This window comes from Castor canadensis, chromosome 8 (genome assembly GCF_047511655.1).
Source record: "Castor canadensis chromosome 8, mCasCan1.hap1v2, whole genome shotgun sequence".
In the NCBI taxonomy this organism is placed as follows: Eukaryota; Metazoa; Chordata; class Mammalia; order Rodentia; family Castoridae; genus Castor; species Castor canadensis.
In genome coordinates this window covers 44,929,251-44,952,515 of record NC_133393.1, presented here as the reverse complement: position 1 = coordinate 44,952,515, position 23,265 = coordinate 44,929,251, and the positions used below count along the sequence as shown (strand labels likewise).

General features: G+C 36.2%; 1 protein-coding gene across 1 annotated transcript in view; it reads right to left on the bottom strand.

The window, feature by feature from the left end:
- Window positions 1-23,265, bottom strand: part of LOC109679565 (uncharacterized) — a 370,197-nt gene that overhangs the window by 141,453 nt on the left and 205,479 nt on the right. Inside the window, 2 exon segments of the mRNA XM_074084838.1 lie at window positions 4,569-4,693; window positions 11,980-12,061. Coding sequence (XP_073940939.1) covers window positions 4,569-4,693; window positions 11,980-12,061 — 207 coding nt within the window.

The window sequence follows — 23,265 nt, the reverse complement described above, 5'->3', positions numbered from 1 at the left end:
GCCAAAGAATGAAGGGAAATTTTAGAAATCTAGTTTATCTAAAATACATGATGATGATGACTAAACTATCACACCAGCATATATCTGAAAGGAAGAAAATGATGAGCACATGATAAAAGCGAGAGCACATAAGGGAGGGGTGAGGATAGGTAAGACACCTAAAAAATTAGCTAGCATTTGTTGCCCTTAACGCAGAGAAACTAAAGCAGATACCTTAAAAGCAACTGAGGCCAATAGGAGAAGGGGACCAGGAACTAGAGAAAAGGTTAGATCAAAAAGAATTAACCTAGAAGGTAACACACACGCACAGGAAATTAATGTGAGTCAACTCCCTGTATAGCTATCCTTATCTCAACTAGCAAAAACCCTTGGTCCTTCCTATTATGGCTTATACTCTCTCTTCAACAAAATTAGAGGTAAGGGCAAAATAGTTTCTGCCGGGTAGTGAGGGGGTGGGGGGGAGAGAGAGGAGGTGGAGTGGGTGGTAAGGGAGGGGGTGGGGGCAGGGGGGAGAAATGACCCAAGCCTTGTATGCACATATGAATAATAAAACAATTTTTAAAAAATGAAAACATAGTGTGAGTACAGACCTTGGAGCCCAGACAAGACAGCACTGATGCCAATGCTGCCTGGAAGGACCCAGAGGATGGTCACGTGTGATTCCCTGACCGTGCTAGCTGACTAGGGTATATCAGTAATGTTCTCTTCCACACATTCAGAGGCAGTTTACTTGAGTATCTTCCTGGTTGACATAAAAGTATAACAGCCTTAAAATTATATTTGAAAATGTTTTTTAAACCATTGACAGCTAAAAATGAAATAAACTAGCATTTCCCTACATTGGGAAATAAAAGGAAACTTTTATTCCATACATTGGGGAATAAAAGGAAACTGTGATTTACTGAAGTTTTAATCACCTTTCAAACTTACCAAACTCAGCAGGTTCAAATGAAGTACTGAGGTGGGGATGAGTGAGTTAGAGTGTGAAATAGAGCACACAAGACAGAGAAACACAACACATACATTGAATCTTGTTGCACTGGAACAAATGTTTCCCACTTGACGTCATATGTATCTTTGAAGCTGGGTAGTACAATATTCTGTGTTAAATGCTTTTTATGGGGATTTGGAGAGAATTTAGGTAAAGGCTACCCCAATAAATGATTTACTGGCTCTAATAAAACATCAAGGAAATTGTTCAGATTGTATCTCAGACCATTTAAAACAGAAGTTTATAGAGGTCTGAGCAGCTCGCATATACTCAGTCCTGGTTCAAAAAGAAATGTGTACAGTGGTTAGTTATCCCATACTACCCTTTAAAAAATAATAACAATTTCAAGAGGAGGAAGAGATTGGAACTAAACATGCTGGTATGACCGCCAAGGGGAGAGAAAGAGAGAGAGAGAGAGAGAGAGAACAGGAGAGAGAGAGAGAAGTCATCACTCATCATCTTTTTATGCATTGGTTCAATAAGTATTTACTGATCAAATTATGTACAAAGTACACTAGAATGGGTCTGAAGACCCATAAGTGCCCAGACAGAGGGGCTCAAACCTACAACTTCTGTGTAGTGAGAGGGAATAGAAATAAGAAAATAAATAAAATAAATGTAAAAGATTATTTTAAATTGTGCCAAATACTTTAAGGAAACAAACAAAATGATGAGAGAGTGAAAAACCAGGACTGAGGTGGGTCCTGTAGTTATGGAAGGCTTTTCTATGGGGGCAAAATTGACCCTGAGACCCGGAGTACAAAGGTCCTCATGTCACCCAGCACTCAGTGTATCTGAAAGCTATAGGAAGGCATATGTGGAAAGTGAGAAATAGTCTTAAAGTGACCTATTTCCTTGAGTTAGTCAGTTTTTAATTGCTGTGACAAAACACAAGAAATAAACATTTTAAAGGAAGAATCATTTATTGTGACTCAAAGTTTCAGTCTATGGTCACTTAGTCCTTTTGTTTTGAGCCTGTGGAATTCACACCCAAGATGATCATCTACAAAGCCTACATATTTTCATTCCTTTTAACTTGTGTGTTTTGTTCAATAAATGGTTGTTATGCCCTGTACACAGAAATGAGCAAAAGCAAAATGTGCTAAATTATGTTTCCAAAGAATAGCCACACAGTACTTTCCATCTCCACCTGCTCTTTTGCAATGCTGCCTTCCCATTCCTGCATCCAGAAGTGGATTTTTCCTCTCCTGGCTGGCCCCATGTCTTATTTTGAACCATCAAATAGCTTTCCATGATGTGTCCTGCCTGAATCCACAGCCCTCAGAACTGTGAGCAGAGAAAATGATTGTTGTAAGACACTAATCTGTCAATGATTCAGCATGCAGCATTGATGACCAACGTGTATAAGAAGCCTAGTTAGTGAGAGAGACAGGTGTATAGATATCTTAAAATTAGCATTGTATCTCCATGTTCATTTACAATAGCCAAGATGGAATTAACCTAAATGTCCATCAATGAATGAATGAATGAAGAAATTATGGTAACAATACACAATGAAATAATATTCTGCCATAAAAAGAAGGAAATCCGGTCAATTGAAATAACATGGATGAACTTAGAAGGCATTAAACCATGTAACAAAAGAAAAAACTACATGCCTTCACTTATAGGCAGAATGTGAATCAATTCAAATCAAAGAAGAAAAAAGTAGAATGGTGGTTACTATAGGCTAAAAAGGGAAGAGGTGGGAGTGGGAAAGATATTATTAAAAGATATAAAATTTCAGTTAGAAAGGGAAAATACAAAGAAGACTCTTATACAACACAGTGAGTACAACTAACAACCATAGATTGTATTCTTCAAAATTGCTCAGAATGTAATTTTTTGAGATCAGGTCTTACTATGTAGCCCAAGCTAGCCTCAAGCTCACTATGTGGCCTAGGCTGACCTCAAACTCACCATCTTCCTTCTTCAGCCTCCTGAGTGCTGGGTTTACAGATGTCTGCACCATACCAGGGTAAGAGTATAAATTTTAAGTGTTTTCACCACAAAAAATGACAAGTACATGAAGTATTGTATATATTGAACAATGTATACATACACATTACATATGTATATGTACGTTATATACCATAAAGCATATACATTTTACAAGTCAATTAAAAATAATAAAAATTTTAAATAATGTGAGTGGCCATAAGAGAAAGGCAAAGAAGCATCTAAGTCAGCATGGAGCAGGGCTAGGTGATTGCTTTGAACCTATGACTCTATTCTGCTATGATAGGGAAAAGCATCCAATGAGCAATGCCTGGGAGTTGCATCTTAAAGTTGCAGTTTGGAACTGAAGCTCCAAGATCTTTGTGAACACTCAACATTTTAACCCTACTTGTGGAATAAGAATGGCATTTTGATATTGTACACTCTGAACTCTCAAAGGTTCAGTTGAGTAATCAGATAAAGCCTGGAAAATTGGGCCAATCCAAGAGCTAAGCTGAGACTTAGTAGAGGGTTTTTTCTAGTCATGGTGAACTTCAAATAGGAGCCACAAACTTCACACAGAGCCCCACAGAAGCCCTGGCCTCTCTTCTATGCTCCAAAGCATGTACCAAAGTCTCTGCTTTGGCAATTATTTTACAGAATTAAATCTAGTCTGTTTATCACCCTCCACTTTGAAACTACCACAAACTGGGCTTCTGAAGAACAGCGGAAGTATATTTTTAGTGTTTGCAAATAGCATCTCTTGTGCATTTTTTGTCTTTAGAAGAGGTATGCATGTTCCTTGAGGCTTCTAAATGTAAGTGGTTAGAAACTGTGACTGCAAAGAGGAGATCTGAGAAGATCCCATGACCTCCAGACAGTAAATTCAGCATGGAGTGAGTGAAAACTTCTAGAACCAAGTCAGGAAAGATAAATTGCTCAGTGGGAAAGGCATTCGGGGAATAGGCCAGGGGTGAACAGAGAAACAGTGGGTGGGAACAGATGACTTTGCCAGGATAATCTGTTTTTTCTCCTTCCAAGCTTACTCCCTTTGTCACACTGTCATTGTTCCTCCTTTGTGAATACCCCTTGTGAAATCCTTTACTCATTACCATGGTGAGGCTCCATTCCTCACTTCTTTATACCCTATTTCAGGTTTGCTATATGTGTATGTGCATAAATAGATACACCCATGTACCTACCACAGGTAGAGAGAACAATAACTACGATCTGCATTGATCTCTTAAGTTAACTAAGATTTCCAGCATGTATCTAACCCCACTCACTGCCCCCCCCCCATTTCATCTCTAGAATCCACTCATACCATATTGTCACCATTTCTCAAACTGCACTCTTGGCTCAAATTTTTTCAGAGAACCTTTCCTCATTCTCTAGTAAATTTGACCATTGTCTTCTCCACATGTGCATGTCATACTTTGTGCAATTAAAAACATTCTGTTATGACTTCATATTACACATCTATATCCCTCTTTGGACTATGAACATCTCCAAGTCAGGGTGCATATTTTATAGCCCACAATCAATATTTGCTAAATAAATACTAATAGGAGAGAATGAATAAAAACTTATCATATTCAATTAATTTAAATTTAAAAATAAAAAGAATATAATCCCTCACCAAACAGAAAGCTGATGTTTCTCCAGTTCTTCCAAGTAAGATGTATCCTGTGAACGATCTTCATGTTCTTCAGCTCTCCAAGCGCTTGATTTTTCCTTCACAGAATGATTGCTCAGCCTATCTCCCTTGTCAGAGAAATTGGTAAATGAAAAAAATGAAATGATTTATTAACAGCAGGTAAAAAGTTCACCTGAATTCAGGGATATTTCTCCCAAATTGGCTTATGGAATCATTGATCATAAAGCAATATCATTAGTCACAGTCTCCAATTGAAATTATGGCTCTATACTCCAGTTTCACTAAATTCTTATCTCCGTAATGGCAGAGACTATGCACATTCATTTTGTATTATCTCATAGGGAATGACTTTGTAAATGTGGTTCAATCAAAAAGACAAACAGAAGGGGAACAGGTACTAGAGAAAAGGTTAGATCAAAAAGAATTAACCTAGAAGGTAACACCCACGCACAGGAAATCAATGTGAGTCAATGCCCTGTATGGCTATCCTTATCTCAACCAGCAAAATCCCTTGTTCCTTCCTATTATTGCTTATACTCTCTCTACAACAAAATTAGAGATAAGGGCAAAATAGTTTCTGCTGGGTATTGAGTGGGGGGAGAGGGAGGGGGCAGAGTGGGTGGTAAGGGAGGGGGTGGGGGCAGGGGGGAGAAATGAACCAAGCCTTGTATGCACATATGAATAATAAAAGAAAAATGGAAAAAAAAAAGACAAACAGAGCCATGAAGTTGGCATTGTATTTCATCAAAATTTTAGTTGCAAGTAAAAGAAATGTAGCTCGTCTTAGCTCTTAGCAAAAGGAGTTGGAAGGAAAATACGAGTAACCTGTCCAGGGAGAAGGAAGGGAGGCAGCTGGATTTCAGGAACCAAGGATTTGAATAGTACCTGGGATTCTGACACCTCTGTTCTCTGCGTCACCAGATCACTGCATGCTAGCTCTGTCACCAAATAGGTACTAAGTACCACAGCCTGTAAGTGACTCTCAGCAGCATAAATTTAACTTCAGGACTTACACAATCTCTGTGGAGCTAGTTTACTAGAACTGGAGAGACCATGTGACCTGTGATGATGGGTCCAGAGAACTATGGTTCAACCAAGTCCTTTAGGAGCCCTGGATGGTAGGGATTGAGACAGAGAACAGCTAACCCAGCAGGGTTTCCTCTTCCTCTTCCACCAAAACAGCACACCTTTTACCTGTTTGATAAGTGGGAGACGTCTGGAAAATTTTACTACAAAATACCAGTGTGAAAATGAAAATTGGAAACCATTAGACTAAAAAAGCAGAAAATTAGGCATGGCTTGCATTTATTTACAATGCAGTGATGTTAAAACTCTTCCTTTCACTTTACATGCTTTTAATTACATTTGTAAGAGGCCAGTTATGTGAAATTCCTTGATATCATACAAGTTTTAGCACAAGTCTACCGTTGGAATATTTTGCAATTGCTAAGTGTTGCTTTGGCTTTGCAAGTTATAATAACCAGGAACATCTTAGAGAGAAACCCAGAAGGAGTAGATGTGTCATCAAATCCCTAGTGAACGCAACAAGGCTCATTTCTTTCATTATGGAGCTGATTGATTTGATTACCTTAAGAACAAAATCCAGTTATGACAGCCATGAATTTGAAGTACCTTTCATTGCGGTTCGTTTTATCTTTCTTAGCCTGTTACAACACTCACTGAAAGTGGTTTTGATCAGACTATGCCACATTGATATTCTTAATCACTCCATTCCTAAGTAAATTTAAGGGTGCCAAAGTTCTTGAAAAAAATACAAGAGCTCTGAATTTTTCCATATGTTTTTGAGTCATTTAAATTACAATTTGATGCCATTTCTTCATGAGTTGCTTACATTATTTCATTTCATCTGATAGAAAGTTGAAATGGCTACCAAGAATTACTCCATAGATTTGGCTCACCCTGCAAAGCTACTCATCTGTTACACTATAGTAGTTTTATGATAGAATGCATGGCACAGCTCTCTATTTGGTTGGTATATGAATACCTATCATGTTTCTTCAACTGAATTCGTGGTAGAATGGGATGAGTATATTTCTTTGTGTCCTTTACAGCACCCAACATGGTAATAAGCACATACTAGATGCTCAGGAAATAGCTATCAGAGGTCATTTCACTAAGTATTTACATTATAACAAACAACAATGGACTTTGCCTCCAAGTGCTAAAGCATAAAGAAAAATATCTATGAATTCTAAAACAAAAATTTCCTGAATCTTTGTATTTCTTTTTGAAAATATCTAATTAATGTACTAAAAGTTTCTTCAAATGAGTTTTTTGGAAAACCTAACTCATCTCCAAAGAAATGGGACCTAAAAGGGAACAAAATTACAAAGAAATAGAGTTTTGTTTCTAAAAAGGAGGTAAATATGTGCAGAGAAATTCCCACATGAGTACCAGGGTATGTGAACTCCACACATAACACTTGAACAATCAAAGCAGTCTTGTAGGCACAAATTTATATCTTGACTCTATGTCTGAAAAATAAAGCTCTAACTTTAATATCATTAACATTTAGTAGTCAAAGTATAGACCCTCTGGCCCATTACAATTATAAGTCCTGTCTGTACCTTGAAATCAAAGATCATTATCATGAGAGACATAGAGACAGAGAATGACAGTGAGAGGGAGATCCAACAGCAATGTTTTCAGAAAGAGAAATATCTACCCTTTTTAAAGAAAAATTGGTATGCAAATTTGTTCTGGAACATCAAATTTAATATATTATGAATATGGCTACCCAGAGCCCAGCCCACTACAGAAATCAAGAGTAAACATTTAACAATAAATTTCTAAGATTCAGAATGTGATTTTCCAGTTCATGGACTGAATAGCTGGTCTGTGAAGATGGCTGTTCAAATACTGCCCTGGTTAGGAAACAATGAGTTACCACTCTTCCACACACAGCACAAACTGAGGGGCATGACATGTCATAAGGAATTTTGAAACCTAAAGTGAATTGTGCTATGGTGAAAAAGATAAGCAAGTGACAGTCAGAAGACACACATTCAAACTTCTCACTGTTTAGTGAACTTAAATGGGTAAGGTACATAAATCAAAGGGTTTTAATCTGAAAAATAGACATAATATCTGTAATCCACAGATCACAGAATTTTTATGAAAACAAACTCAGATTTATATACTTATATATATTTATATGTATAATTTTATATGCAATTAATATGTTGTATATAAATAAAAATCGTGTAATAAATATACAATTCTACGTAAATATAAATGCACAGTAATTTTGTTATGTTTTTATAATATTATAATTCATATCTGTACATAATTCTTCTTGGGTGCTAGGGGAAATAGCACTTAAAATGCTTTAGAATATGAAGAATATAATCAGTATCTGACACAGCAGCAGAAGTGATCAATTGGATTTTTAACACCCTTTCTTCCGTACTTATTACAGCATTTCTCTGAAGCCACTGCGTAGAAAATGTTACAGGAACTAAGTCTCAAAGCCGTCTGAGCTCACTGGTTCCCTGTATTGTTGTTCAGATTTTTGGTTCCCGTCTATAATCCCTTACCTGGACCCAGGGGCTCACGTAGAAGGGTAAGAATGGTGGGATCGGTGATGGGCAAGTCTGTGTGTGGAGAGGGAGCTGGGCTCACATGCCAGGGACACCAGCACCGTGGAAAACCCTTAAAACATCAGAACAGTTAAGCTACACTCAGCAGCAGCATTGCGTCCTCAAAACTCTTGCAGGGTCTTTGTGCAGATTTCTGGGAAGACGTATTCACCTGTCCATCTGGCCAGATGAAGAGCCAGGGAATTGTTTTCATCAAAAGAGAGAGCCTTAGAAAGAGGAAGTAGTGAATAAAGGGCAGAATCCTGAGGATTACAGTCCTTTTGAACTGTCCTGGGAAGATGAGAAGGGAGGCCTCGAGAGCTTTACTGCTGGCCCAAGGATGCTCACCATGTATTAAGACGGCAAGAGAGGAAGATTGTAGTGTAGACGCTCTGCTAAAAGACTCGTGTTAATAAGATCACAGACTTGTAAGTTACAGATAACAACAACAAATACCAGGTGCACATGAAGTATCAAAGCAAGTGAACATGACATCATATTCTTTCCATCACTCCAGTTATTATTATCTTACAAAAAAATCTCAGCTCCAAATTCAACCAGCCTAAATCCTAAGACCCTCTAGCAGGGATAATTGCTTCCCTTTTATAAATTCATGTATGGGGCTGGGTGTAGTGGTTCACACTTGTAATCCCAGCTATTCAAAGGCAGAGGTAGAAGGATCTTAGTTTGAGGGTGAACATGAGGAGAAAGTCCAAGACCCTATCTGAAAAATAAGAGTTGAGGGTTTGGCTCAAATGGTAGAGTGCTTACCTAGCAAGTGCAAGGCTCTGAGTTTAAACCCCAGAACCAATAACAAAATCTTGTCTTTTATGTTTACCAGAGAATTTTATAGGACACACTTTCCCTTAACCATGTTCAGAAGAGGCAAGTTATACTTGGCTGCATAGTGTAGGATTTACCTCGAGATACTCCCTCAACTTACTGACCCCTTGAGCTTCTGTTTGTGTCCACTGGAGAACAACTAGCATCCCTGGCTACTTGGAACCACAAATTCACATTTGCATTAGAACAACTCATGTCCCACCTTTAAAGTTCTACATGGGGGAGGGTGGAATGGCTCAAGTGGTAGAGTGCTTGCCTAGCAAGCATGAGGCCCGGAGTTCAAATCCCAGACCACCAAAAAAACTGATAATTATAATAATAATTGTTATAATTATAATTATTATTATTAAGTTCTAAGTGAATCTCATTTTCCTATATCCACTCAATAAATTGCCTAGGTTACAGTCTTTAATACCAATTGAAGATATAGATTAATAATTGATACCATGAGAATATGAGGGAAAATGCTTAAAATCAGAGTAGAGTATCAGATTGTGTTTGCTATGAAGAGGATGGGGTACCCATCCTTATCCATGACACTCAGTGACTTCTGACTTGAGTGTGTTTTGAGTTCTGACTTCCAACAGCATTGACATTACTGAGAAAATTCCAACACACTCTTACTGTTTGTGGAAGTGATTCAGAGTTAAGAAAAACCTTCCCAACATACTTGGACCCCGGGGAAGAACTTATTCTACCTATTTATTTACTTATTCAGTACTGGAGATTGAACTCGGGGCCTCATGCTTGCTAGGCTCTATCACTTGAGCCATATTCCCCACTCCCACCCAGGCCCCTGCATGCAGTCCTTCCGTTTTTAGTTTGTTTTTCAGATAAGGTTTCATACAACTGTGCCCAGATTGGCCTCAGACTTATATCCTCCTATGTGTACTTCCCAATTACCTGAGATTATAGGTATGTACCACTATTCCTGACCCTAGAAATTAACTTATCCTTTGTAGAACCTAATATCAAAATAAAATTTTAAAATAAATCTTTAATTTATCATAAAAACTTAGAAAAGATGGGGAAGAATTTCAGATGTTTGTAGTCATAATATTCATTCCCATCTTACCTACTTTACCCTTCCTTCTAATCCCAAAGTTTAAAGTCAACAATCAGTATGAGAACTTTGAAAATTTTAAATAGCTAATATGAGAGCCATACTGTCCAAGAAGTAAAATGGATATATCCTTTCTTTAGTTTTCTAAAGGGCATATATAAAAATGTCTAACATACAACATGTATTAAAAGGACATGAGTTTGCTGCACCCATTTTTTTTCCTTCCTAGCAATTGTTCCTTGGTTTTCATATCATAAGCCTTAAATTCACAATACAAAAATCAAGAAGTAGAAAATGTACTCCTGACTAAAAGGAAAAAGGGATATACAATTTTCCCCTAAGGATCATTTAGATCCCTAAGGATCAATAATATAGAACACATAACACAATTATGTGTCCTACAGCTAGACAGTCTAGTTCAAAGCCCAGCTGAACACTTATTAGCAGTGTAACTCTGGCTCTCTCACTTCCTCTCACCATCTTTCATTTTTCCCATTATCATATAGGAATAATAATGGTAATAGCAGTGTCTATCCCATCAGTTTGCTGTGAGAACATGAAGTATTTGATGTAGAGGACTGAGAACATTTGCCAGCACCTGGGAATCTCCTAACACTTAGTGAATGCTCTCTCTTGTTAGAGTTCACTGCACTTTTCATTTCTAAGGTTTTTAGTTTGACACATACTGAGGTACAGAAGCAATTGCAATTGTAAATGCTCTCACTGCCCATCTGGACATTAAAACCTGTCATTTATATGATTAGATGGTGGCCCATTATTTAGAAAAAAAGACAACTTTAAAGTTCCACTTGAGAATAAGCCATGGAAACAGAATCTATAGACCTTTTCACTCATGTATCTCTTAATCTGAGGAATACATCATTAGGCAACATCACTCTTGCGTGAACTCGATAGAGTGTCCTCAAACTAAGATGCCTCTATTCTAGGTAACGATACGTTCTCATAGGATCATCATTCTACAGTCAGTCCATTGTTAACCAAAATGTTGCAATGTAGCTCTCGAGAGGATTTCTTTGGTTAGAAAAGTAGAGAATTAAGATAATGATGCAGATAAATTGCAAGGAAGGGGCTAGGATGGAAAGCAGCACTTTTATTTCAATTTTCTTTTTTTTTTGTTTTTGTTTTGGAAACAAACAAAACAATGTAGCCAGGCTGAACTGGGCTCCTGCATTGGCCTAGTGAGTTCTGGAATTACAGGTGTATTGCCACCAAGTCTGATTACTTCATTTTCCAACCAAGTTTAATTTGCCAAATGTCTAACCAAGTTAAAATTGCTAACACTCTAAGTCTCTTGGTCTAGTTAGAGGTAGATTTTGGAAACGGTTAAGTATCTAAGAACTGGACCCATTACTACTAGTAACATTAATTTAACCAATGTTTTGAAAACCCAGGATACCTAACTTAAATAAACTTATCAGGGCTGTGGGAGTAGCTCAAGGGTGTTGCTCGGTACATGCCTAGCATGTACGAGACCCTAGGTTCATCTCCAGCACTGCAAAAATAAGCAAATGAATAAAAGACAGACTTCATGGCAGCCCACTATGCCAAATAAATCCCTGGAGCACAGCACAATCAGCATTTTCTAGTCACCCTGCCCAAAGCGGGTGCCCAAAGTCTTGCAGACTGATTAATTTAACTAAAGTCCTCAACAGCTTAGAGAAGTCTGATTCGGATGTAATAAAACTTTATTGGCATTGTTGATTTCTCAGACGTCAGCTGCTTTAGCATGTCCTGTACTTCAAAACCTGCTTTGAAGATTGAAATAATTTCTACCCGGAAACACATTTTAAGAAATCATAATTAATAATGAGGGAGTGCTGTTTTCACAGTCTTTCTGAAGCCAATTCTTTTATTGCCTTCATCTTACCTTAGAGTGTAACTCATGGTCTTCTTTTAAGAGGCTGAGTTCCCCATCTGTAGGACAGAGATTAATTTTATTAGAATGGGTCCTTAGGGTAAAAAACAGAAAGGTAGGGGAAAAAATACAGATTTTTCACTTTAGAGGATATGCAAGCTTCCACTGCTGCAATTTAAGACTTTATCTAAGGTCTGAAAAATGGGGGTAAAAGAATAAATTCTAAGAAGGACACTCCAAGCTTTCCATGTGCTCTGCTTTAAGTCAGTCAGGGTATGAACTTCAAGTAGAACTTAACCATCAGCCATACCATGCTGATGGGATGTAATTTACAAGCACAGCTGTCCTGACCTGCTTTCTGATCTTTATTTTAGCTTATTCCTGGGATCACATTTTCGAGGAACTCCTCTACATCTCATGACAATGGTCCAACATGAAGCTTGAGAGGCAGGCCTTTGTTCTCTGCCTGGACCTGAGCTACTTTTCTGACATCTTGCATGACTTGTCTAGATGAGGGTTTCTCTGCCTCAGCACTATTGGGATAATTCTTTGTGGTGGGGTCCTGTGCTTTGTTAAGTGTCACTGTTAGCCTCTGTCCTCTCAATGGTAGTAGTACTCTCTACCTTTCCACCCTATCATCTCCAGTGTGGCAACCAAAAGTGTCCTCAGACATTGCTGAAAGTCCCCTGCAGAATCCCACTGAAAGCACTGCTCTCAGTCACAAACTCCTGTGGACAATGTGTCTTGTTCACCTTTGTTTCTTGTACAGAGTTTAACTCTGTGTCTTCTCAACAAATGCTGGCTAAATTAAATAGAAGGAGACAATAGACAGATAGATAGATAGACAGACAGATAGATAGATAGATAGACAGACAGACAGACAGATAGATAGATAGATAGATAGATAGATAGATAGATAAATGAAAATGGAGATGTCCCAGAAGCAGGTGTTCCTATAGCATTATGTCTCCCAAATCATAACCTGGATCTCTCACTTCAATAACATTTATGCAAATTCCTTTCCATAGGGTCCTGTGACAAAAATCCTGTCTAGAAGCTGCTTGAGCTTGGAGTACCTCAAAAGAGCCACAGCTTTGATGAGGAGGTTGACCTAATAGCTTTATCCAAAGGACACATGTATGAGGAGCCAAGCCTGTTTCTTATCCCCTTTCTTTCCCTCCAAGAGTTGAATATTACCATCTCCTGCCATTTGGAATTGTTCTAGTGAGCATTTAAAAATCATATTTCAGCAGGGTAAAGTTTTTTGTTTTTGTTTCCTTTTTGCAGTCCTGGTGAACTCAGGACCTACACCTTGAACCACTCCACTAGCCCTTTTTTGTGATGAAGTTTTTCAAGACAGCATCTTGTGAACTTTTTGCCCAGAATGGCTTTGCACTGTGATCCTCCTAATCATTCCTCCTGAGTAGCTAGGATTATAGGCATGAGCTACCAGTACTCAGCTCAGCAGTGTAAAGTTTTGAAGACATAGCTCCATGTCATGTTTTTGAAGCATTTTCATCCTTAAGGATGACTCTGCCAGTCTCTTGTTACCTAGCCTTGGTCATTATGGCTCATTCATTGGGATAGAGATGGTTTCATTATATTTTTTAACCTGGCTCCACTGGACTGTGCTACATAAAAGGCATAAATTGAGGAAAGTCAGATGATCATGCACCTCTTCCGGAGGCCTGACAGTCTACTGTGATAAGATCATGTAACACTTTGGAAGTTTCTTTTAGTCTAAAACAGAATTTGTTGGTAATAAACTTCATATGGTTAAAATCAAAATGACAAAGGGAAGGCAGAAGAGAAAACATTTTTATGTAAGTTTTAAATATATTTTCTTTTTTAAGATTTGTAATTTACATTCTCCTTATATAATTGCTAGCTATAAATAACAAATATGAAGTAATAGTAGAATACATGTTTAGTTTTTTCTAAGAACCCTATGTGTATTATGTTGTTTACTTCACACACATACCCCAAACTATAAAACTAGTCACCATTCCAGCATTTGACAGATTTAGAATTTGAGACTCAGATCAAAGAACTTCCCTCAAATCAAAAGCTAATCAGTGAAAAATCTAAAACTTCACCCCAGTCCTACTTGACCTCAAAACTCATGCATTTCATCCTTCTAGTGTATTTTACTTGAGAAACCATACCCCATTTCTTATTTGTATACATTTTTAAACATCAGGCAACATCTAATTTTTTATTGCTGCTGGAACAAATTACCCGAGCTTGTGGCTTAAAGCAACATCCCTGTATTATCTCTCATTATTTATGGCTAGGAGGTCTTGGCCTAGCATGACTCAGTTGGTTTCCCTACATGAAGTCTCACAAAGCTAAAATCGATACGTCAGCCAGGGCTGGGGCTCTCATCTCAGTGTTGGGATCTCCTTCAGACTTGTTGGTGGTGGCAAAATTCATTTCATCCTCACACTTTGCAGATGGTTCCCTCTACTTTCATGCTTTGAATCTGTCCAGTGTTTCTACTGCCACCAGCCTGAGAAAGCTCTTTGCTTTTAAAGGTTCATGTCATTGGATTAGGTTCACCTAATGAGTCTCCTTCCTAGTTGGTGGCAGTTGTAAAGATTAGATCTTGGACATCTTTGGAACACCATCTTAAAAATTCTGCCTCCCATGACCAAGTTCTGAATCAATAAGGTTTTTATCTGCATTTGTCAAAATGTAATATTGCACATGTGAAGATAATGAAGTCCTATCAAAGACATAGAGACTGCAAAGTCTAATATTTCTTGATTCTCATGTAAAATGTTATGTTCATGTTCCAAAACTGACTTTCCTGTAAATAGATATTTTACTATCTGAAATAGAATGTCATACACTTTTGTGCAAACTTCTATTTTTCATTCAATAAGAAACCATAGTCATTTTTACAAGTTATAAGACAAGCATCTATATTTTTTTTCTTAAAGTGACCTTTTTTCCCTAGATCTCCCTCATATATTTCATCCATCATTCCCTAATTCCTCTGCCTTCTACCTGCCTCACACAAACCATTTTATTTTGTTTATGCTAATATAACCACATATACACACATACATGAATGTATACGTTTAGAGATAATTTTCTTCATTGAACAAAGGGGATATTATATGTATATGTCTCACTAAGCAGTATCTGATAGAATTCCCTTTACATCAATAATTGAAGCAATAGTAATTTGTAGCATAGCTTATTTAACCACCCCCTGCTGGCAAACATTCACTTTCCCTCTTCATTTTTATTTCCCTATCAAAAACAATGCTACAATAAAATCCTTGTACCTAGTCCATCTATACTACTTTTTTTCAATGGATAGATTTTTTTCAGGGTGGAATTGCTCACTCAAAGATTTCACATATAATAAATGTTAACAGATATTGCTAGCATTTCAGATAGGATCTCACTATGTAGTCCAGGCTGGCCTCAAACTCACATCTTCCTGCCTCCGCTTCCCAAGTGCTGTATTACAGACATGCACCACCATACCCTGCTGCTATACTGGTTTCTTTTTTAAAGGATAGTTTGACAAGTGATATATAAGAATATCTGTTTGCCCAAATCCTTGATACAAACTAACCACTTTTCAATTGCTAATTTAAATTATCAGTCTGACCATAGAGGATAACCTGTGCTATTGAATTTTTATGTATTCTTCACACATTTAAAACCTTATTATATTTTGTATTCAGTAGCTCTGTTATCTGTGGCATATTGGTTGTATCTCTATGACATCTTTGCCTCAAATTATATCTTTTATCACTGAAAAATGCCCCTTTTCGTACTATTTAGACCTTTTTAAAACTGCGGGGTTTTGTTTTTGTTTTTCTGTTTTTTTAATTTTCTTTTTCTGAGACTGGATCTCACTATGTAGCTCAAACTCTAAGTTCTGGAATTATGGACAAGTACTGCCATACCTGGCTATTTAGGCATTTTAAAGCCTTTTGTGCCAGCTTGCCTGATACAGACACTCCTCTCCAGGTTTAATTTTGTTTTAATTCTCTGGAATCACTTGATTAATTAGTAGGTTCAACTTTTCTTTTTTGTTCTCATATATATATATATATATACTGTAAGCCCTATATAATCAGATTTTTCTTATCAGCTCTAGTATAGATCTATTCTTCTAGTATGTCTTACTAGAGGAATTATTCTATTATTATAAAAATAATTCATTTGACTTCGTTCCTTGTTTATATAGTTTACTTTTTTACTTTCTCCTTTATTTCTTTGCATTGCATATTAGCCTGGGTTGATACCATTTCTTTTTTCATTCTCCATCTTAATGTGCATGTTCTGTTGTGCTTCTCCATTTAATTATGATATTTTCAACAGTCAGAGTCATATATAAAGGGAACAAAAGAGTATGTGGTTTTTCATGCCTGTTCTAGTAGAGGAGTGGAAAGAAATCAGTCCTGAATTAAAGACTCATGGCAATGTTATTTCTGCCTTGAAATTTATAGTGCATCTCTTGTATACAGCAAGAGGTAACCCTACTTTTTCATCCAGTTTGACAATCTCTGCTTTTTAATTAAATGATTTAGTCTTGACAATTTTGTGCAATTATTTATAGGGTTGAATTTGTCTACCACCTTGCAATTTATCTTTGTTTTTTCTCTTCTTTTATTTGTATTCTTTTGTTGAGCTTTTCCAGTTTCATTTGGGTTATTCATCTATGCTTTTTAGTGTTTCAGCTTATTTCCTCCATTATTTTCTTGGTTTTATCTTTTAGGTTGGCATGGTTTTCTCTAGAGTTAAAGTCATATATCCTAAAAGTACCCAAGTATATTTAGAGTCATAATCAACAGTTCATACTACCCACTTCACATTTCTTATTTTATAAATATAATAACCTTACCAGACTATAATTCCAGTCCTTACCCCTTTTCCTTGAAGTTGTTGTCATCATATCTTTTATCTGGAGATAATAACCCCACCTTACAATGACATTTTATTTTATTTAAATAGTAAATGTATATTAACAAAGGGATCAGAAAAGTTAGTGTTTCATATTCATACATATGTTTGCCAATTTGGACATTCCTCTTCTCCTGTATACATCACCTTTTATTATTTTCTTTCTACTTAAAGGATATTCTTTAAACTGTTTTTTCATATACCAAGCTGCTGGAGAAAATTCTCTCAGCTTTTTTTTATCTGAAAAGTGTTAATTTCATGGGACATATTTGCTAGATACAGAATTCTGGATTGGCATTTTTCACCACTTTAAATACATAATTACATTAGCTTCTGACATCCATTGTTTTTGATAATGTGAGCCATTTTTTAAATCGTTTCCTTATTTATAACATGCTGAATTTTCCTTGTTTATACTTTCAGGATTTTCACTTTACCTTGAGCATTCAGTAGTTAGACTATGATATTCTTATGTGTGGTTTCCTTTGCATTTATTTTTTAGGTTCATTGAGAATTTTCAACCTGCAATCACATTTGGGAAATTTTCAGTCATTACATTTTAATTACACATTTTATTTTTTTCCTTCTAAGAGCCTGATTACATATATGTCAAACTATGTGATATTGTCCATTTTCTATACTCTAGCTTGGTTAATTTCTTATTATTCTGTCATCACATTCATTATCTATTTCTTCTTCCAATTCACAGTTAAGCCTATCTAATGACTCTCTCATTGAATTCTTGGACTTTCAGTGTTTGGTTATTGCTGTTTTATGATTTCCCTGCTTCTGCTGGGATGCCCTATGTGGTTATAAATGAACACCCTCTTTTATCTTAATTGTCTGAAAGTATTTTTTTAAACCTGTGAATTTGTTCATATTGAATGTTTTAATAACTTTGGTAAGTTTAGTATCTGAACCTATCGGGGTTATTCTATTCACTTTTTTCCTTTGTCATAAATACAGTTGTATTCTCCTGTTTCTTTAAGTGTCTATTAATTGTAAGTTGCATAGTGGATATTACAGAAGACTCTGGATTCTGCTACATTCCTCTGAAAGGTCTTGGTATTTTTACAGCAGGTAGTTCACTTACTGGCTTATAATTTAAACTCTGTAGACTTAAATTCACATTTTGTTAAGTAGATATGTGAAAAAACAAAGTGTTTCCAATCTATAGTAAGTTGACCGAACTCAACTTCAAAACTTGACTCTTCTACTTATCTTGTAAAGGCTTGTTTTAGGCTTTCTATGGGCATGTGTAGAGTTAACCACTCCACAATATGGTATTTATTCATAATATGCATATTTTGAGTGCCTTAATTTGTTAGCATACTTCTGCCTGGGCTTGAATGCCACCTCTGCTCTGGCCCTAGTATCTCTGCTCCACTTCAGGTCCAAGGTAGCCAGCCTTAGCAAAAAAACACAAGACCCTACCTGAAAAATAACTAAAGTAAAAGGGACTGGGGGCATGGCTCAAGTGGAAGAACATCCACCTAGCAAGCTCAAGGTCCTGAGTTCAATCCTATTTTTTTTAAATGTTGAAATGAAAACATGAGTTTATTATGGTCTAATAGCACCCATGTTATGTTTCAGTAGTACAAATGTAGGTTAATTACATTGAACGTCTATTTTATTTTATAGAAGTACTTTCAATTTAATTACCATATCCTTTTATATTGAGAAAAAGATAAAATGTTTACATAATATCAGCCTACTGATGCCTTTTGAGTATGTCAGCTGATATCACCCCAAGAAAATAAATGGAACAGTCATATTTTTAATAATACATGAGGTGCACAAGGAAAACACTTGTCAAAATTGTATAATGTTATAGAACCCTATCTCTATATAAATGCATATGTTTATAAAAGTGTGTTCCCTGTGTGTGCTAATCTTTTTTACTTGGCACATTTTTAATGGTTTTTCCAAATGACCTTTGCAAAATTAATCAAGGATCTGACACTGTCCTTTGGAGAAATACCAAGAAAGAATGCTGCTTATAATAACTTTTGCATGAAAAACAGCCAGAAAATGACAAAACAGAGAAAACATTAATACTGGGAAAAAAATTAAACCTTGAGAGTGGAGCCAACCGAAAAATATTACCTTCTGTCAGCAATATTTTTGTGAGTGTCTGATATTCTATTTTCCCATTATTTTCTACCCCTTTGTTTTTATTACTTGAGATCAGGTAGATTTTTCAAAAACAATTTGCTAAGTAAAATACATCACATTTTTTCAAAGCTCTAACAGTGAGAAGCATCATCTCAAATTAAAGATTAATAAAATGTACAGAAAATGTGTGTAAAAAATATAAATACAAAGAACCTAGAAAAAAATGCCTGCAATTAGACAAGATGGAAATCTAAAAAGAAATTAAATTTAGTTGTAATACATTTCCTATTCTTTTCTTTCAGAAAATTACTACTGAAGTGAGGCAGTTTTTCCCCCTGTAATTTAAATGTTAAGCTGCCAGATGTGTGTCTCATGCTTGAAGAGCTGAAGCTTTGCATTATTTAGCATATTAAGAATCACAGAATTTTAAAAAGGGCTCCTATATTGCCTCAAGGTTCCAATTAAGTAAACCTTAGCCTGATACATTTAAAACTTGCAATACACATGATTTTGCTCCACACACACATACCATAGTAAGACACATCTATATAATAAATATGGAAACTCTTTAAGATGATATAATTTTTCTTTTGCTTGAGGAATTAAACCTATCTATTATTTTAAGAAGTTTTTAATAGAGGCCAGCAATCTAGAAGACAACTAAAGATTTGAAATACTTTTTAATCATTGCAAGTTGCTTTTCCTATTTGTACCAAAGAATGGATGTTTCATAAAGGCAGATCCATTCTATCAATCTTATTTCTTCTTCCTTACTTTCTTGCTTCTGCTGTGGTTCCCACTGCTCTACTCTTATGTGACAAGGTGGTTCTAAGAAGCAACAAGGTCATCATTTTTTATTGATTTTTGTGTTTTGTGTATGTGCACCTGTCTGTATATGAAACATCTGATCACATAACACTAATTAGTTGCCCTTTCAACAGTTTGTGGAAAGAGTTCCAGCAGCTAAACTGAAAACCATAATCAAATGGAAGTTCTGGAGGCACACAGCATTCATAAATCACACCCTTAAATACAGTTATTTTTGCCATTTTAGAAAATGTCAAAGGTGTCAACTCTGTCCAAATATGCCGCTTAACAGTGACTATTTTAGTAAATTGACTTGGAATGCATTCAGCTAACTGACAGTCAGAAACACATAATCTAGTTCACAGGACAAATGAACAGTTTAAAGGCCAAAATAAGCACTAAATACGAATTCTTAATAACATGTTGCAATGACCATGGCTGCAACCACAGGCCAAAATCTTTGTACTGATGTCTTCAACAACACCAAAACAGTGGCTCCACAGTTTTGAAATGTGCCGTGTACACACACACACACACACACACACACACACACACACACACACACAACTATCTATCTATCTATAAACAGGAATTGCAAGAATGGAAATAATCAGTTGAAAATGTCCTGTACTAATAATGGCATAGTAGTGTCATGCATGCTTCATATACAAGCAAATGAATGTTTGTGATGATGTTAAGAATCAGGAAAATCTCAAATCAATCTCCAAAAACTTAACAAAATATTTACATATTGGAGTTTAAGTCTGGACAGAATTATTCCCTCCAAAGCCCAACGTGTTTAGTACAAGATTGAATGTATCTAATGTTTTATAAACTGGTTTCCTACAAATGTTGAAAAGCTTAATGATTTAATATTTGAGGTTATTTCTATATAATTGGCTACAAGGATGCAACAAAGCCATCTCTACATTCAACCTGTACAATCTATTGAGCCACAGCTTTTTCACACAGGTCCTCAATATGGCTCATGTCAAATACCAGCAGTTAGTTGATTAAGAATAATACATTAAATACATTACACTTACACAATATTTCTCATTTTGCAAAAACATTTTCACATGCTAGTTACCTAATTCAAGTTATTTTCATTAACTTTATGGCCAATCGGGAACTGCAAATATTTTTGCCATCATATCAATCTGGTGAGCAATCTCTGAATCTTTTGCATTCATAAGATTAAAAAATAGATTTATACATGTATGACTTGCCTAATAAAGTATTATTATAATGTAAAAGCAAAAATATAGTTGGTTATTCATCCTAAGAATAACTTTTAAACATTCCCCACTTCTGCTATACATAAGAAGATTCTTTTTATGAAACTCTGCTTCATATCCTCCTTATTCTTAAAAATATTAAACTCTCCATCTTAAGCACAATGAAAGATTGTAAAATCCAGAATTTTTAATATGTTGCTCATGAGCTTTCTGTGGTTATCATCAATTAACACTTCCACTGAACTTAGAACATCTGTGGCTATTTGGAATAATACATTATTTTACCCACTAGTAAGTTTCTATTGCTAACAGTAAATTACAGAAAGGGAGAGAGGGAGTCTTTGCCCAATATCATGGTTAAGCAGGTATAGAAGTAATGAACTATGTCTAATACTATGGGAATTGTCTCAATACCACAGGGATGACTTCATGAGCACCTACTCTGTGTATGATGCTCTAGGAAAATATTATTAATATTCAAGCAGGGCCTGTTATCTTCCTTTTGTAAGTGAAAAAAACCAAGGCACAGAGGTGAAGAAACCTCACAAAACCCATTAAATGTCCGAGACAAGTTCTAAACTTAAGCCTCTCTGCCTCCCATGCCCATTCCATGTGCACTTATGTGAGATCTTTGTGTCAATCCTTTGTTGCACATTTCTAGTAGGTAGATACCTATTAGAGCTGCAGGATAATAATTTTAAAGTGATGCTCACCGACACAAAAAGCAACACAGACAGAATTTTGACTCAGCAACCTAAATACAGATTTTTAGCTATCTGGGTTAAGAAAGAATGAATAACCAGGCTCTCCAGAAAATAATACTAATAGCTAACATTGCTCAGGTTCATACTACATACCACATTTTACTGCTTTCAAAGTCTCAAATTTGCTACTAATTTTAAATTCTTCTCCACAAAACAGTTTTTAAACATTTCAGTGAGTAATAAAATTTACCAATTTAAATTTTACCTTCTTTCTTAAAGACACTGCACTCAATGAAATAATCCTCATATTAGTATTCCACTTATATGAAATGCCTACAGTAGGCAAATCCATAGAGACAGAAAGCAGACTCAAGGCACTGGAGAGGGGGAACAAGAAGCTATTGTTAATCTGCAAGATGAAAAGATTCTAATGAAAGATGATGGTGATGCTTATACCATGTGATCGTTATTAATGCCATTGAACTATATACTTAAAAGTGTTTAAATGGTAAATTTGATGTTATATGTATTATACCACACTTATTCTTTACTTTCATATTCCTCAAGCCATGAATGAAATTCTAAGAAATTTTTTAAATGCTATAGGACCCATAAGTAAAAACAAAATACAAGCAAGAAAGCAATCAAACAAAAAGCAAGAGGGCTTCAAGTAAGGAAAGGATGGCAGCAATAACTCATTTCTCTTGTCTTCCACACTCAGGAAAACTATCATCTCCAGATATAATGCAAGAGGCAGATGAAGGAGAATTCAGAATTTTCTCAAAGTGACTTAAAAAAATAAACACTACAGCAACAACACAAACCAGAGCATCTCACACTTTACCTCACCCACACAACAAAAGAAGCCACTCAGATTTAGCACTTCCCAACCTCATCTAGTCAGCACATAATGATTTGCATGGGTTCATCCACCCCTTCATTGGAGGGAAGTTACCCTGACAACATCAGGTTGACTCCCACAGACCCTGAAGGAGAGCTCAGTATCCTACTTGAAAAAAGCATCGTGAGGATGATTTTCTTTCCTGATACCTGAGCCATCTCTCTCCCACAGAGAGGTGGCCAAGTGGCACCCGCAGGGGGACCTCCTTAAAAAATGCCTGACCTAATAGCATATTGACATCCTGAAGCCAAAACCTACTTCCTTAACTCAACTAGCAAAAGTGCTTTGCATTTCTTATTATGCATGTGTCCTTTCTTCAACAAAATCAGTGATAAGGACAGAACAGGACCTGCCTGAAACTGAGGAGGAGAGAGGGGGAAGGCTGGGAAAGGGGGTGGAGGGTGGAGAAAGGACCCAAACAATGTATGCAAATGTAAATAAATAAACAAAAAAAATACAAAAGTGCCAAGTAGCTCCACCTGTGGAGTGGAAGCTCCTCTATCCTCTCAGACATCCCCAGCAGGATCACCACGGGAGCTTCATAAGTAAAAGTTGAATTATACAAACTGAAATAGCTCAATATCTTTTAAGTGCTGAAGGCAAAAAT